The sequence below is a fragment of the Leptosomus discolor genome, chromosome 2 (genome assembly GCF_034619465.1).
Source record: "Leptosomus discolor isolate bLepDis1 chromosome 2, bLepDis1.hap2, whole genome shotgun sequence".
Classification (NCBI taxonomy): Eukaryota; Metazoa; Chordata; class Aves; order Leptosomiformes; family Leptosomidae; genus Leptosomus; species Leptosomus discolor.
The window spans coordinates 62,766,592-62,783,730 of record NC_141392.1 but is presented as its reverse complement, the minus strand read 5'-3'; the positions used below and the strand labels follow the sequence as shown (position 1 = coordinate 62,783,730).

Below are 17,139 nucleotides of genomic sequence, written 5' to 3'. Positions count from 1 at the left end.
GGAATGAATGAGGAAACACAAGGTTTTTTAATGTTTAGACTTTATCTAACCAAATGACATCAGATAGGAAGGTCCAAACTAGAGTAGTTAACTTTATTGCAGAACGCCAGTACTGTTTTTCTACACGCATTTGAAAAGTTTCCAGCCTTTTCTACTAACATCCAATGACGATATTCTGGAAAACGTAGCTGCTCTGTCAGGTATCTCTGGAATACAAACGCATTTTTCCTGGTGCTTATGGGGAAGAGTAAAAATATGTGGGCTTCACATTACCCAAGATTTGATCTTCATAGTTAGGAAGGCAGCAGAAGAAGAATCCCAAGCATATTTCCATAATGGCGGTGGTCCAGCCGAAGCCATAGGCCCAGCTGAACATATTGATTCCCGTCATTTCAATTTCAGTTGAGAACTTTACTGGATAAATGACCAGGCCCATGATGGAGAACACAGCTGAAGAAACAGGAGAAAAAAAAGGTTTAAGCCAACACCTATCACATTGCCTGCCTCCAAAATACCTGTAGCTGAACCCACTTGTGTTTTGGAGGACTTGAAAATTGATCCACTGCCATGACAGACTTTATATTATTTTTCATAGAAAGCTCAAGTGCACACAGGCAGAGACTTAGGTATAGAAACAGCTGAGGGAAATACCAGCTCTAGTATGGATATACCTGCACAAGCCAAACTTGGCTTCATACACTGCCTTACCAGCAACAAAAAGCAAGCCTCCAATCCCTCGTATGAAGTTGAACCGAAGTGTGTCAATGGCAAATGCTATGATGGCCAGAGCGAAACAGATGACTAGAAGTATAAAGCCAACCAGGTATGTGGCAGCAGCAGCTCTTCCCCAAGCTGAAATCAGAAGGAAGATACATTAGAAAGTAACAAAAAAAATCCCTTGCAGCATTTTACTCTGGTTTATAAAGAAAGGCTAATTTTAAATGTGAAAAGAAGGACAGGTCCCAAGAAGGAAAGCAGAGCAGCTTTCTCTGTTGTCATAGGCGAATATTTTAGTTTCACAAAAAATCACTCAATAAGTGCAGAATGTATAAAAACGCCAGCTTTGACCTCTCATACAGAATGCAATGGGGCTTGTGTGCAAGCTTCCTCTTTAGATTTAACAACTAAGAATCAAGATAAAAATTACTGTAAAGATGTAAGAATGGACACTCTCCTCCAATAACGAATGTCATTACCTCAGCAGATGACATAAAACCAGCAGCATTTTTCATGAATGAGGAGAATTAGACTGTCCCCGAAACTACTGAAATCCTTCCTTTAAAAAAAAAGGGTCCATACAAACTCTACCTCTCTGGCATGCAAATTTAAAAGTATGGCAATAGTCCACAAATGTCAAAATTCAGTGGTTTCTGCCTTTTCAGCCTTTGTTTAGCTCTGTGTCCTAAATGGAGCTAAAGATTTGGAATCTCTTTTGTAGGGAAATTTGACCGCTGCTTTTGATCCAAAGTCAGAACCGTTTCACTTTGAAAAGCTTGTTCAGGATATTAATAATTTCATTTTCAAATTATATAAATTTATGTTATAACATGGCAGAGCAAAGCATATTCTGTTGGCATAACAATTGGAAAAAAATATTATTTATTCAGTATTTCAAGTCTTGAGAGGCAACGACTGCTCAAAGAGATCAAAGTATCTCCTCTTCTGAATGTAAAAAGCCTACTTTGACACTTTTTAAATTGTGTATGTAGATGGCCAGTGTTGGGCGGGCATGAAAGCCACCATCCTGTCCCTGGTGAGTGACACCTTGGTGCTCAACCTCTCTTCCCCTAGACCCCTGCTATTAGACCAGAAAAATGGATCAGGATTTTCCAGCTCTAGTTTCCTTCCCATCAGCCCATCAAAACCCATTTCCATTTTTTATTTTCTTTTTACCATCCCCCCTGCTTTATGATCTCTCTTCCATTCTAGCTATAGCACTATATTTTCAGTTTCATGTCATGTCCTTTTTCTTCCTTATGTCAAAAAGTTTCTGTTGGCTTATAGGGCTTTTCAACTACATTATTTTCCCTGTAAACTGGCAGCTGCCTGAGAAGACTGAAAGTGACAGCAAAGATGTGCCTATATCCCATTTTCTAGTCCAGTATTTTAGCCCAAACTCTTCTCTCAGGGAGTTTACAGGAGGCTTGGACGTAGAGCATGCAATGTGAAGGCACAGGTGGGAAGGCAGCACCACAAGCAGAGGATCAAAGGAAATAGTCAGGAAGAGGAATTTCTCATACTGTCACAGTTCAATTCACCCTGTTGAGGATGCTCCTGCTCCCAGCCTCTCTGTCACCCCTCTAAAACAGCAAAAAAGGGGCACCTGGTTGTAAGAGAAGCTGACCTCACTGCTCTTGGATACAAGAGTTATAACTTCCGGCAGAAGGGTGAAATGACAAGGACATCTAGAGGTAATGTTTTTTGTTACATGCACAACTGGTTGTGGTTAGGTGCAAAACTCCTGGGCAAAGGGATGTCCTTTCCCAGGGCAGACTCAGAGCTCAGCTGCCCACCCAGGAAGTGCTGAGGCACCTTGAGACCTGGCAGGTTCATCTCACCCACTGCCACCACCACTGCTGCGGGCAGCAGAGAGTCTGCCAAAGCTTAGCCTTGCTTCCCAAGGGCAGCTGACGGCAGAGCGCTGTCCCCTGGGGTGGGAGCATCGCCTGAACTTGGGGTGGGGCTCAGGGGGCAGCGCCTGGTGGCTGCAGCCATGTGCAGCGGCACCTTGCCCATGCCACTGTCTCCCTCCTCCACCGAGTTTGCCCAGGTGTTTTTCCTGAAGTAGTGTTACGAGTGCTGTGACTGTATGAAAGCAGATTGGGTGCACGCCCAGCCCGCCAGGCATTGGCTGTATGGCAAGAAGGGACATGCTTGTTGCAGGATGCTTACATCTTTAGGAGGCACTGCTTAATCAGGTAACAGCCAGTTTTGTGACTCTCACTTCTACAAATGTGAAAAAAAAAAACTCTTGTCCCAAATTAATCTGATCCCAAATATTTTCTTATCTTCCAATGTTGTGGGGTTTTTTTGCTTTAACAGAAAGCAAAAGCATAAATAAATTGTTCTAACTGCAAAGCTTTTTCTTAAAAGTGTGAACTCCAGGCCAAAAATCATCACAGGTGCAACACCAACTCAAAGTATACTTGACTCTAGAGAGAGGGCAGCTGAAAGCTGAAAGGATCTAGACCACCTGTCATCAAATCAAAACCAGAAACAGAGGGAACAGCAAGTTACAGGGCATCAGGCTGAGTCTGTGAAAATATTCAGCAATTTGTGATATCTGTTTTCTCAGGCCCCAAAAATGGCAGTGACGTTTCGGCTGTTTAAGTTAAAATGTGCTTTTTCTAGAAAAGAAATGTGTGTTTACGCAAAAGCATCCTTAAACACCAGGATGATCCTGTAACGCTTTAAGGCTAGTCCTATTTCTCCCTTTTTTAGCTCCTCTGTCAGCTGAAAGAATGCCAGTGAACACTATGGAAGGGTTGTTAGCAGCTAAACATCGTCAGCTCTAGCTGACGATTTTCTGAGCAATTCTGTCTTAAAACAAGACCTTGCTACCCCAAACGGGCAAAAGGAACCCATGTTTTCATGCCTATCTCAAGGACAGTGCTTGTATTTCTGGTATTTCGTACGTCAATCAGCAGTGATTTGTGAGAGTCCGAACTACCCACAGCGAATGCAGTAATATATGACTACTGGAAAATGAAGCAAAGAGCCTGCCTCCTAAAACTCCCTGCTGTGTGAGAAGACCCCTGAGCTGATTTAAAGACCAGAAAGAGCCCACCCATGCCAGTACAGAGCTCACTGTAACTTACGAGCAAGATAATTAGCTGAGACAGTATACAACAATAACAGGGCTTTATTACTCTGCTATTAAAGCCATCTCGATTTAGAGGTAGCATGACTACCTCTTGTATTGCACCACCTAAACACGTTCTGAATATCCTATTGCTGATTGCAGCCGTAGGGAAGTTGATGGACTTCATTAGAGATCCAGGACTAAGAGTGTCTCCAGTTTCCTGCCTTCCCGATTCTTCTCCCTCATGCGTTTTCCAGTTTGCAAAAGTGTAAACACTGTCTGTACTTCACACATAAGGAAATAAACTTCCTTGTTCAGCAGTAAGTTGAGCCAAAACTTTGAACCACAGATGTAGTCTTTCCTTAGCCTGCTGTGTTTCATGCCCCAAACGCTGCCTTCAAAAAAGAGCTGTAATAGCTTGAAAATAGCATGTGAAGTCTACTTCCCCCCACGACAAATACAAATTTCTCTGTTTCTGGTGTGTGTGATTCAAAACATGGGAAAACATTCACAACGACATTCTCACGTTTTTCTTGATCTGGTACCCACAAACCACACAAACTACTGAGTCTCTTTCTTTGGGTGACATTTTCTGAAAGCAGTCCCAGAGAGTTCAGAAGTACTTCTCCTGGTCTAATCAGTAAGAACATACTTCTCCGAATTTTCCTCCTGGCTTGAAGCTAAATACACAGCTAGCACTGGAAAGAAAAACAAAAGTTTATGGCCAGCTTGCAGACACCAACAATCACCTACGGGTTCTTGCTGACTGAGTTTTAACACATCAGCCACTGCAGTGAATTGTGCAGCAATTTTAGGAAGGATGGTTGTAATTCAAAAGAAACAGGGAAGGGAGGAAAGAAAATGTAACAGATTAATATTTTGCTCTGTTATCCTCCATACCACCACAGGAAAGAAACACAAACCCTGCAGTTCTAGCTCCAGCCTTGCAAAGCAATTTTTACAAGAACTAAAATCTGCTGTGGTGGTGATTCATCTCTGTGTTGTACGTAATGAGAATGTTTCCAGGCTGAGTTTGCAGAGCTCAACCTGTTTTACATCTCTCTGATTAAAGGGAAAGAGCATTATTTTGGAAACAAAGCTGAACTCACTTAGGTTTCTCAACCTGACGTTCTTCATCAGGGTGTGGTGAACTCCGCAGAGCACATGCTTCACTTCGGAAAGGAACAGCTTTGTCCAGGTTTTATCTATTTCATTTTGGTTTGTTCTACTGAAGGAAGTTTCCATCTGAAAGTGAACATGTCTGCAGCAGAACATGTGTTCCCCTTAGCTTGAATCTTAAGATGGCCCATCAGATTCATTAACCCACTTCTCAATTTATCAGCCAAAGGGTTACAAGCTGTTGGTGTACATGCAAGCCACTGTCATCCAAGACACTTCCCTGTGCTACCTGTGCAACACTGGGCAGCGCAAAGTCCTACCTTCTGGAAATCACTGCTCTGTAACATGCCAACTACAGGAAATTTCTGTGCTCTTTTTGAAATCAAGTGAACATTCAAATCTCTGCAAGTGTTTGCTGATCACACGAGCTGGCATTGAAATACAAGTGTGCATGTGTTTGTATACAGCCAAGATAAATCAGAAACTATTAAAAGCAGCTTCTTATGAACAAACTGTATGTGCAGACCGACAGCTATTGACCGAAAATATTTCAAAGGAAGGCTATACAAATGAAGAATATCATATGTTAGTCATGGATAATTTATGAACAGAATAAAATTAGGAAAAAGTATCAAAGGCACGGTTGGATGTGTATTATTCTCTGAGCTTCTATCTTCATTGCATTCTTAAAAAACCCTGCATTCTCTGAATATTTTTCCTGTGGGGAATCAATACTGGATGTTTTCCTGTGGGATTTTCTTGTGTGTGTGAGTTTGTGTCCTTTGGAGTGGAATACAAAACTTTTTGTCCTACTGTTTTGCATCCTTTTTTGGTAATTCTGTCTTCTTCCCCTAGCATTACTTCTTTAGAATTCATTGACAGTTAATATGGATCTCTCGTTTAATAGCATAGTATTATCTCACAACATGTAAGCTGTTTTTATGTGAGCAGAAGCCAGCTTTTAGCTTGCCATTACTTAAGAGACAACCATGGAAGCAGAGAATGACCTATTTAGGTTCACATTAAGACAATGTCATTGAAAAAGTTTCTCAGTGATTAGTAGCAGGTCTCATATAAACGAGAAAGGATAAGGACTTTAGGACAACTACCCCATAATAACGATTTTAAATGACAACAGTAAGGAAAAGAACATTTATGCATAGTCCATCTATCAGTAAAACACAATATATATTAGCAGAAAGCAGTGTCTTGACCATAACTTAGTGCTAAAGTGATAGCTCAGTTTGACTTGGTGGACTTTAACTACTTTAAAGCAAAAACCTATTAACTCCCCACCACTGACTTCACTCACAAACATATACAGGCAAGGCCTGCATTCAAGGCTCTGTGTACATCTGCAAACCTCTTCTCTTAGTGAGGTAAGCAATTCAACTTAGAAGCTATTCCAACTTGAATTTGAGGGGGAGGAGCAGTTACATCTTGAAGGAGTGGTTCAAATTCATCTCATCGTAAGCCCAGGCATGTACAGGCTTGACTTCGAAGCTGGCTTCTGCAAATCTTGTATTAAGAGCTTCTCCCTGATGTTTACTTAGCGCTAGGGAGGCAGAAGTGGCAGAGGGCGTAGAGCCATCATCAAAGGGAGCACCAAGGGAGTAAGTTAGCTATTAAAAATAATGTGCACAGAGTGCCTCAGAATTAAAGGTTTGCTCATGAGAGAGTCAGGGAGTACCCCTATCTCATATTATTTTCAGAAGCAGTTGCACACGTTGAGGACATTTCGGGATCAAAGCTCAGTCTTATACACTTTAATGTTATAATATTTTTTCCTCCTATTTTTTCCTACTTCTTTAAAATTAAAGCAGGATTACATACACCTGGATGTGTATATGGGGGTTGAGAGGGTCAGGTAAATAAAAAAAGTAAGGTATTGATTCAGCAGTATATATATGTAAACTCAGTTAATCAGAGTAGCAAGGTATACCTGCTCCCTAACTACCCTTCAGTTAAAGGTGGGTTAAAATATTTAATGTGAATTAAACAGAAACCATTTCCATCATAACACAGACTATGAACTAGGACTTTTAATCAAAACAGCAGGGTGGGACCTTTCCAAAAAGCTCTTTTTAACTTTTATATTCCCAGGGCCATTTGAGGCTGAAGAACACTGAATTTACATCTCATTCCGTACGCACCAAGTATTGTTCTCACTCTTGATCAGCAGTTTCCATGCTGTGAGAAAACTTTGTTCTGAAACATTTCTGAGTCGCCCTTCGCATTAGGGAGTTTCTCTCTGATAGAGAGCAGCTGCAAATCTGGACCTAATCTTCTGTTAGAAGTAAAATTTTACCATTTGCAAAAGAAAAACCCCAACGTATAAGCAGAAACGGCACTTTGTGCTCATAAAACACATCATAAGCTCTGTTTACTCTTCTTGTGAATGAAGTAGCTCTTACAATGCATCCTCAAAGTCTTCATCACTTGCTGCTTATTGCTGATGGGGTTGTTAATGAACCACACAGAGACTTCCTACATTTGGGTCCTGATTTGGGCCCAGTGTGCACATTCCACATAATAGGTGACATTATATGTATTCAGCTGCAGATTGGTACTTCAGCAGGCCTGTGTGTGATCTGAAGTGTCATTTAGTATCAGTAGAAGGAAGCCAGAAATCTCCGGGACATAGGCTACCATAGTCACTCCACAAACTACATTGAGTTACTGGGCATTTTTGACCAATGAGAGATTTTGTAATGGTGCCTGACAAAGAAGAAACATAGCATTACAATACTTACTGACTCAATGTGTTCGAGGTTGCTCAGAACAATGCAAGCTGTCAGTGAGAAGTGATATGGAAATGTGAAAAAAAAACAGTGTTTTGAGGGTTTTGTTTCTTCTCATGCATACCTCCTTTCCTGCTTAAGTAACCTGACTGTTTATCTCTACAGTGGAATTTGAAATCCATCTTGCATCCCTTATCACCATTCAGACTACGGAGAGGTTATTATAGCCCTGCTGTGTCAGATTACCTCAATAAGATAGAGGAAGAGATGAGGTGAAGAGAAATGAGAGTTTTGCCACAAGTTTCCACACATCTTCAGCAGAGATGCCTCCTCTGTGTGTGCGAGTGAATGGTATCCTCTCAAGGACTTAAGGTCCTGACGACACAAAGTATTGAGGATATTCACGATGTCCTCAACACCAGCAGTTTGTGTCTTCTGACAGGGAGATGAGAACCCTCCACGCAATTGCTGTTTTTCCACCCAATTTAACTGTAATTATTAAAGGACCATTGGATAATAAACAGTGGGATGCCATCTGCAATTGCTCTCTGTAGAGTTAATTGCTGAAGAGCATACTGTTATTTAGAAAAGAGTCTGATTAAATGAATCTGCCACCAAACATATAAAAAGACAAATCCTAAAATTACAAGGGAAAGCATGTTAACAATTGCAGATGAGGAATGAAAATTGCCATGGTAATTAAGTCCTCTGGGCTTGATTCCCTTCTCTTATACCTCTTTGATAGCAACAGAGTGTCTCCTACAAGCTGGGGAAAAATCTAATTTGTTCTTTCTTTCTTGCATCAGAGTTCCTTAAATATACTGTTGTTGTGATAATTCTGTTATTATATAGATTTAATTGAGCCTCTATTTTCTAGCATTCTAAGTTTTGAATAATGATTGAATATTCTACTTTATTAAGTAACAAATCTTGTAATCTCGCTGGCTAGTCCCAGGTAACATTACACTTTTAGGAGACTGTTGACTTAGGAAATCATGTGCTTCTCTGTACACTGTCATTAAAACTACCAGCAATCACCGTATATAAATATAACTGTTTCATGCTACGATGCAGCAGGAACAGCAACAAGCTTTTGTTTTCAGTTCGCCCTGTGTCCAAGGAGTCAAGGTTTGCCCTGTAATCCAGGCAATGCACAGAGCACAGAGCTGGGCTCTCCCAGGCTTCCCTGAACTGATCAGAAACCTTCCCAGCATTTGTTTCCCAGCTGCAAGGACACTTTTCCAAACCTACTTGAATTTTACCAAATTCTGAAAGCCTTTAGGTACAAAACTTTGACTTCATGGAAAAATCTGTAATAAAGACCCTATGACTTGATCTGGGTCCTGCTTCAAAAACACAGTTACTTGTTTGCTTCATTTCTGTTCCTACATGCAGATACCCTCAGGTGCCAAAGAGCTGCTGGGACAGCCTGCTTCTCCTCCCAGGCCCTGCTGAGAGGGGCAGTCTCCCAGTCCATCCCTCTGGAATTATCCTCGTATCACTCTGCTCAGGGCACTTGCTTCAGCTTGGGTTGAGTGAGGGCTTCCCCACGCCTGGGATTAGGTGCTGGCTGTCAGATGTGATGGGAATGCGGGGGAAGGCAAAACAGTTTTACATAGGCAGTGTGGCAGTGGGGAAACTTGGTGTCTGGTCTGTCCTGTGCCCCAGGTGTGATGAGTCACTGGTCTGCTGGAGAAGTTACTTTTCCAGAGGGAGGGCTGTGCAAGGCTAGTGGTAGGTGTAGCACCCAGAGAGGTCCTTTGCTGCTCAGAGACCAATCCCGACCACACCGTGTACCTCGCTGTTGTATCACTGGAGATTTTTATCAAGTGATTTCCATTTTGATGTTCCTCCAGGATAATAAATGGTGCTTCACTGTAGCAAAAGATTCCCCAGACCCAAAAGCCTGATATAGGCAAAACAGGGAAGAAAATCTACTCATCAGTGGGGTTCTTATGAGACTAAAGCAAAATGTTTCTTTCCTCAAGAGGATATTAGCTTTGGCAGCATTCTCTTCTTTCACTTATCCTGTAGACATACTCATCTGCTGCCATATTTGAAGTAATTTTTGTTCATTATAATCATACTATATTAGCTATCCTGTCTTGTAGTATTGCATTAATATTCATGGACCAAATTAAAACTGGAATGATCTAGAACATAGTTACTTGTTATTTGCCTAGAAGACAAGAGGCAGGAAGGTGTCCTTTCCTGATGGAAAAATAATTCCTCCCTCCACTAATCTCCACAGCCACTAAAACCTCCACACGTCCTAGGAAAAGGCTGTAATTGAGTACTATGATGTGAAAATACCTGAAGACCTGGATTCCACTTGTGGAAATGCCTTTTCCTGATTTTTTCCCCCAAGATCTCTGTTTGCACCATGCAAATGAGCTGACCACTTCAACCTAAATTTAGAGCATTAATCTTGCAGTTATTTTGATGGCAGCATCTGCACATGGAAGAGCTGCAGGGCCAGGTGGAACATAAGATGGGACAAGTGTAGCCACGAGTTTTTCATCCTATTGTGCATCACATTGGGACTAATAAAATAAAATAAGATCAGTTATTTTCCCCCAGCCAAACCCACACATGTTTAAACATCTTCAAAGCCTGCAGTGGAATAAATTACATACTGAAAAAGTCTCTCAGATCCGTGAGACACACCTTGTTCGAGAGAGACTATATAGCCGAAAATCAAGAAAAACAATGGAGTGCTGTGCCAGTTTCATGAAGGGATTTAACCTCTGCATTTTCTTTACAAGCTCAGCCATGTCCCAGACAGATACATTCCATATTGTGCTCATTGTCTATCCAAAAATTTTTTGTCTCTGTCTTTGTAAAGGTTCAAGCATGTTATAAGCTTGAAATCTTTATTTGTTCCAAGTGCCAGAACACTGCAGAGCTATGGTTTGCATCTCTCAGTCCCTCATCACAAACTCTGTGCATTTCTAGTGAAGTGTCCTAAAGCACTAGATATTTTTTCCTAGAAAGTTCTATTTATTCAAGCTAAATACGCTTGAAAAGCAAAAGACTTCTGATAAAGTCTAGATGAGTGTCATATGGTTAAAGCAGAAGATCTGAACTCTTGGAGAAAATAACGGAGTGTATAAACTCTTCATATTCTCACTTTCCACAGAGCTCATAAACTTTGCAAAACACCAAAGATGCTCAGATGCTTTCACAGAAGATAACTGCACCATTGGAGTTACTGTACTGTCTTTCGGGAAAAAAAAAATTAATAAAATTGTACAGCCCTCTTGTCTTCCCTGTGAGGTTTTAATTCTGCCAGTTTAAGCAACTATTCAGACACTCCAGACTCCACAGTGAAATATTCAACCTTCTTCCCTTCCATCTGACCGACCTCAGTGATGTTGGGTTTTTGTCTTCTGCCTGTGTCTATACATATGTTAAGCCAAAGAGCAGAGATTCAAGGGTAATTACAAATATTGCACATGGAGAATTTGATTTGAATTTGCACATTATATTGAACAACTGGCAAGAACATTACAATTATGTCTAATTATGATAGGATGAAGATGTCTGTAGTGGATTAAGGTAGCTACACTGTCCAAGTCATGTTGAAAATATTTGCTGGCAGCTGCTGGGGTACACATGCATATCACATATGTCAGTGAAACCATCCCCGCAGGAAGACCCAATTTCAGAACCTACCCAGCCTGTGGCGTATTAGTCAGGGAAGCTGAGAGTAAAGCCCAGAGGAAATGAGATGGGAACTGTGGAACAGAGAGGGGAAAGAGAAAATTCATCTCAGGAAATATGTAAAACACTTCTGTCCTTTCTGTTTACATCACATCCTTTGTCTCTCTGCTCAGGAAGGCGTCTAATTACACTCTGTTTATCTAGCACTGTGTTTAGCTTGGCACAAGACAAAGTTAAACATCCCGCAGAACACGATGCTGAATGCTTGTTTTCTATGACCTTTCTGGAGCACTGTGGATAAATGTAATCTCAGAATTATCAAAACCCTATGTCTCAGCACTGAGGCAGGTAGAATCAGGCTCAGCAAGACCTGGATGCTCACAAGTAAGATGCTGTCTCATGGACTGGTCTTTTGAGTGGAATCCAGGTACCTGTGTGAGGAAAGGCAGAAGTCTCAGAAGAAAAATTCAGACCCCACACCAACTGAGCAAGAACAGAATGATAGGAAAAATGGAGGACAGGATTGGATCTGAACACATCCCACCTCTGGAGAGAAGATGCCTGAAGGAAGAGGCTGGAAAGAATCAGGACACTGGCATGAGTTTGCATCCTTAATGGTCAGATCTACAGCTATCTTGGGGGTCAGGGGTAACCCACCTCTACAATGGCCGAGATCTACATTGTAATGGCATAATCTTGCAGAGGCAGACAGCTGGCAGCATAATCCACTGTCACTTGGTCTATGCACACATTTTTTACATACAGGCTTTACATATTCTTCCATTGGCTAAATGGCTCCATTGTCTCAGACATATCTTCCTTTTCCACCAAGAAATTTTGTTCAGGAGGATTTTGAGGATTTGCTTAGGTTTTCTGGGTATTTGGTAAGCTTGAAGAGGTCAAATGATAGATGCATGCCCACTGAGAGCATAATGCAGCCATGCAGCAAATGAACAGCACTTCTAACGCTTTCAGAAGTATCATCAGACACTCCAATGTATGTGCTGAAGAATATTCTGCATGCGTGTACCAAGTCAAACGTTTCTCTGTTAGAAGTGCTGGACTTATTATGGATGTGATTCAGGGTAACCCCGGACATTGCAGGATAGTCCACATAGAGGATGATCTCCCTGGTTTGTCTGTAGATGCTGTCCAGTGGGAAACTGTGCATACAACTGCAGAATTTAAGCATGTAAAAGTGAGGCAGGATAAGGAAGGAAGTGAAATGCCAAACAACGATGCAAGGACTTGGAAGCAAGGTGAAACTTCTCTTATATTATCAAGACAAGGCCAAGCAGTATTTTCTGTCCAGTTAAGGCTGGCATTCATGACATAGATAGGTCCTAACCCGGAGATCAGGAGGAGGGCTCACTTTCCATGGAAACTGAGGGCTAAAAAGCCCTTTGGTAAGCATTATGGTGTCTCTCTTGCTCTCCAGTGCCATGTGCCAGAGGCCAATTTGCTGGCTTGGTCTATGTCCAGCCACACAGCTGATGCAGGATCTCTGAGAGCAGGATTGGGTGTGATGCTTAATGGAGCTGGTCTTGTCCTGAAGCCCCATGCTCACAAAGGCCTGCTCCAATTAAGTTATTATGGTTGAATTTTGTGCATAGAAGGTAGAGTTTGACCATATATGACAAACTTTCAGGAACAATTTTAAAAAGCTGTAATAAATGATCCCTAAGATTGTTTCTGCAAGTGTCTTTACACTCATTTTCAACAAGAACAGCTGGGATTCTTAGTCTTAGAGAAAAAGTTTTCCTCGTAATTTGAATTAGCATAAATTGTAAGAATGCTTGGACTTTCCTCCTGGCTCAGACTAACAACACATCACTCACAATAACTTCTTTCAGAACATAGTCAATAGTAGATATATAGGGGAAAAAAAAAATTAAAAAAAACCCAAACAAAAACCCCAACAAAACCCAATGCACTTCTAGAGTGATCCTTCTCTTGGCCTGTTCTCCCAGATTCAACTGTTTACATCTTTTCAAGCTGAAGGTTGCACCTGAGTCAACATGTTTAATAGCATAATCAACAAAAACTCAGTACAAGCAAGAAATCCTTTCATCTTTTAAAGCTTTCTTTCATAATCACAAGGAGACTCTTTCACACGACCCACCTACCAGAGCAGTTTCAGGGCAGCATTCTGCAGCCTGACACTCCCTGGGAATATCTTCCTACCATCTTACATTTTTACCTACCCATTTCTTGCTGGCACTTAGGACTGGTTATCACACTAATGCCAGGCTTACCCATGAAAGTTGCTGTTTGGACATTTGATCAACAATAGCTGTTAAGCTTTGGAAAACAGTGATCAGTGAGAAGAACTTACTAACAACTTCTAAGAAACAATGAAAATCTTACATGCTATAATATTTTCTGCACTGATACATTACTATGTGTCGGTTTTTGTACCGTGTAACTCGCCATCTAAAGCAACCAGGTTTCTTTCTGCAAGGGGTAAGGGCATTTTTCTTCTTCACCCTGTTAGTCAAAAGTCTTGATGTATTTCAGTGACAGCCCTGTTGCCCATAACTTCGTATATAAATGCCAGATATTAGGCAATACAGTCAGGAGAGCTGAGGGAAGATGAGCTTGGACATGTGTCCCACTGCTTCAGAGACTGCTCCCCACCACCCTTGCAGGTGCTTACCGTAACCCATGAGGGACTCGCAGTTCCATTCCCCACCCTGCTCAGGCCTACTGCAGGTCTCCCATAACGATGCTCGTTGCACGTAGGGTAAGGTCTGCGACTCCAGCCAGCCCCTGCCCGCCAGCGCAATGATACCAAAGATGACGCCTATGCCCAGGAGCAGGGGTAGGATCCATCTGCACCGCGTGTAGTCAAGGCCGTACTTCACCATCTTCCGGGGCAGAGAGAGGCTCGTGGGATGAGGATGGCCGTCTCTGCCACGGACTCGGTGACGCGAAGCAACGGGTGCTTCTGCAAAGCCGCTGGAAAATGAGTGCTGGTACCTGTGAGCGTGTGTGCAGATGCTTGAGAAAAGCTTTTTAATCAGGAGAGACACAGCAGGGAGGGAGGGAGGGAGGGAGGGAGGGAGGGAGGCAGGGAGCTCCACCTAGATTCAGATGAGTAAGAGCTGCCGCTGAGCAATAACCAGTTGAGCTGGGGAGAAGCTACGAGGTTGGGTTTATCTGTGGGATCCTCTCTGCCCTACTGACTAGGTAACAAACTGGGTGCTGTTTACCTTCGGCATTTAACGCTTTCCTTCCTGCCACTCCCCACCATCAGGAGCATCTCACAGCTGTGTTTACATCTTTCTGCCTCCTTGGGGATTTGCATTATGGCAGGTAAAAATACGAGACTAGCCAGGGAACTATTTGCATTAGAGGGTGGTTGCTTCTGAAACTTGCCACCCAGAGGCTGAAAGTTGCCTTTCTTGCACTCCATTTAAAAATAAAATTATATCTTATTTCTTACAATTGAAAAAAAAAATCCCCTAGCTGCTATAAAGCTAAGAAAATAAAGAGCATGTGGCTGTCCTCCCTCCCTCTTTTGGGACATAGCTGCAGGGGGAAAAAAGCAACAAGATTTATCATTAAAAATATGGTATAGTCTGGATATAGCCTTAGTGGGAGAAGGCAAACTGAGCTTTGATTTGGCTGTGCCTTACTAACACTCCCTGCGTGTGGCTCTGGCTGTATGTGCACTGCTCAGGGCCTGTCAGAGCCTGCCTGCAACGTGCTGCGAGAGCAATGCGGAGATGAGCCATCACCTCGCCATGCCCTGGGAGGCCACCCACCCAAGTGCAGGGCAGAGTTTTCTGTCTGTCAGCTCAGAAGTGATATAGCCTTGCTCATAGCACTGTCCCTATGAATTAACATGTGCTACAACCTAGTATCTTGGTAGGGCCCAGACCTCTTTACATCTGGAAGCAGCTGCACCGCTTGCATATCAGAGCTGGTTTCTGTGAAACATGGGTAAGCACAGAGGATGCACAGTATCCTTTGCTCCCATGGTGGATTTTGTCAGGTGGGGCTGCATTCAAGTACTGACCTCATTTACTCACAGAGATTTGCTACTATATTGCAGCTTTCATGGTGAAATGTGACATCCGTACTGAACTGCAAACTCCACAGCATTTTGCTGAATTAATATTCATAAATCAATAATGACCTAAATAAAAGAAATTAATAATTTACATTGAATTGCTACACTGTAAAGGGGAGTACCCGTAGAGCTGTTGAGCTTGCGTGGACCCAAACTGGAACATCCACAGCAATAAGCTGCAGCACTGAGAGGAGGTAGTAGCTCTGTCATGAAAGCAATTTGAGTGGGTTAATGTGGCACCATGCCTTATCTCTAATCAGAGATACCTTATTAGCCTGGTGGTAGACTAGCAGTGGTGTGGCTGCTTTCCTCTCCTTCTCCAGCTGGTGCAATTCTGGCTAGCTGAAGCACCCTGCCAGCAGCTCCACCATAGTACAGACAGGGCCCCATACCCTTGTGATTGTGAGAGCTCCGTCAAGGGCGTTCAAGTCTCTGTGAGAGCAGATTTGGCCACTGAATTTGAATGTCACTGAAAGGAAAAGTCAACTATGAAGACAACTCAGCAGCTGTTTTGGGTTGGAAATAAGAGACATTCTGAAGTATTTTTTGTAAAGTAGACTTTAAGACTTTAAGAAACCACCATTTCCTTAGAATATTGTGTATCTTCCCTTGTAGTCCACATTTGTGCTATCCACAAATTCAGTTGTCATTAAACGTAATGTTTGCCATTTTCCAGTTCTATAACACCGTAATATATCATTTTTATGCATGATTTTAAAAACATATTTACATTAAAACAAGTATTGTTTGACACTTACCCTTAATGACATATTCTGGTGCCTGCAAGCTGTCCAAGTCTGTTCACACGTTCTTTCTGTTGCCACAGCTGAGGTAGAAATGGGGACAATAAACTCCAGAAGATTGAGAGAACACAGATTGGGATATTAAATGTTTTTAAAGGAAAAAAATGGCTTCAGAAACATCCATGCATGTGGCAGCAGACTGTAGCCAAGCCCTCACTCAGCTGTCTATATGCAGTCTTTTGCCAACATTCAGTCCTTCACGAAGTGTAATGGGTTTGCATGGCAAGGTTTTGGTAGCTGGTGGTGCTACAGGAGTGGCTTCTGTGAGCAGCTGCCAGAAGCTTCTCCTGTGTCTCATAGAGCCCATACCAGCCAACTCCAAGATGGAGCTGCCACTGGCCCAGGCCAAGCCCATCAGCAATGGCAGTAGCGTCTCTGTCATAATGTATTTAAAAAGTGGGGGAAGTTGCTGTGCAACAGCAACTGCAGCGGGAGAGAGGAGTGAGAATATGTGACAGAAATATTTCTGCAGACACCAAGGTCAGTGAAGGAGGAGAGGGAGGAGGTGCTCCAGGCACTGGAGCAGAAATTCCCTGCAGCTTGTGGTGAAGACGGTGGTGAGGCAGGCTGTCCCCCTGCAGCCCATGGAGGACCTGAGCAGGTGGGTGCCCGAAAGAGCCCAAGGTGACCACATGGGAAGCCCACACTGGAGCAGGCTCCTGGCAGGACCTGTGAATCTGTGGAGACAGAGGAGCCCACACTGGAGCAAGTTTCCTGGCAGGACTTGTGATGCCATGAGGGACCTGTGCTGGAGCAGTCTGTTCCTGAAGGACTGCACCCCATGGAAGGGACCCATGCTGGAGTAGTTTGTGAAGAACTGCAGCCCGTGGGAAGAACTCACATTGGAAAACTTTCTGGAGAGCTGTGTCCCGTGGGAGGGACCCCATGGTGGAGCAGGGGAAGAGTGTAAGGAGTCCCCCCACAAGGAGGAAGGAG

At 42.8% G+C, this 17,139-nt stretch overlaps 1 protein-coding gene across 1 annotated transcript; it reads right to left on the bottom strand.

Annotated features, from left to right (window-relative positions):
- Window positions 1-235: 235 nt before the first annotated feature.
- Window positions 236-14,192, bottom strand: LOC104348103 (p53 apoptosis effector related to PMP-22). Its single transcript, XM_086461195.1, has 3 exons — window positions 13,982-14,192; window positions 709-852; window positions 236-450 (listed from the first exon to the last, which is right to left on the bottom strand). Exons 1-3 carry the CDS (start codon window positions 14,190-14,192, stop codon window positions 236-238), a joined length of 570 nt encoding a protein of 189 aa, XP_086317321.1.
- Between the last annotated feature and the right edge of the window lie 2,947 nt (window positions 14,193-17,139).

Excerpts from the sequence above, each read along its gene's own strand:
- LOC104348103 (XM_086461195.1), bottom strand. The coding sequence starts at position 14,192 with ATGGTGAAGTACGGCCTTGACTACACGCGGTGCAGATGGATCCTACCC. Across the intron at positions 853-13,981 it reads CGAGTCCCTCATGGGTTACG|CTTGGGGAAGAGCTGCTGCT; the intron begins GTAAGCACCTGC and ends TTCTGATTTCAG. Across the intron at positions 451-708 it reads AGGCTTGCTTTTTGTTGCTG|CTGTGTTCTCCATCATGGGC; the intron begins GTAAGGCAGTGT and ends CTGTTTCTTCAG.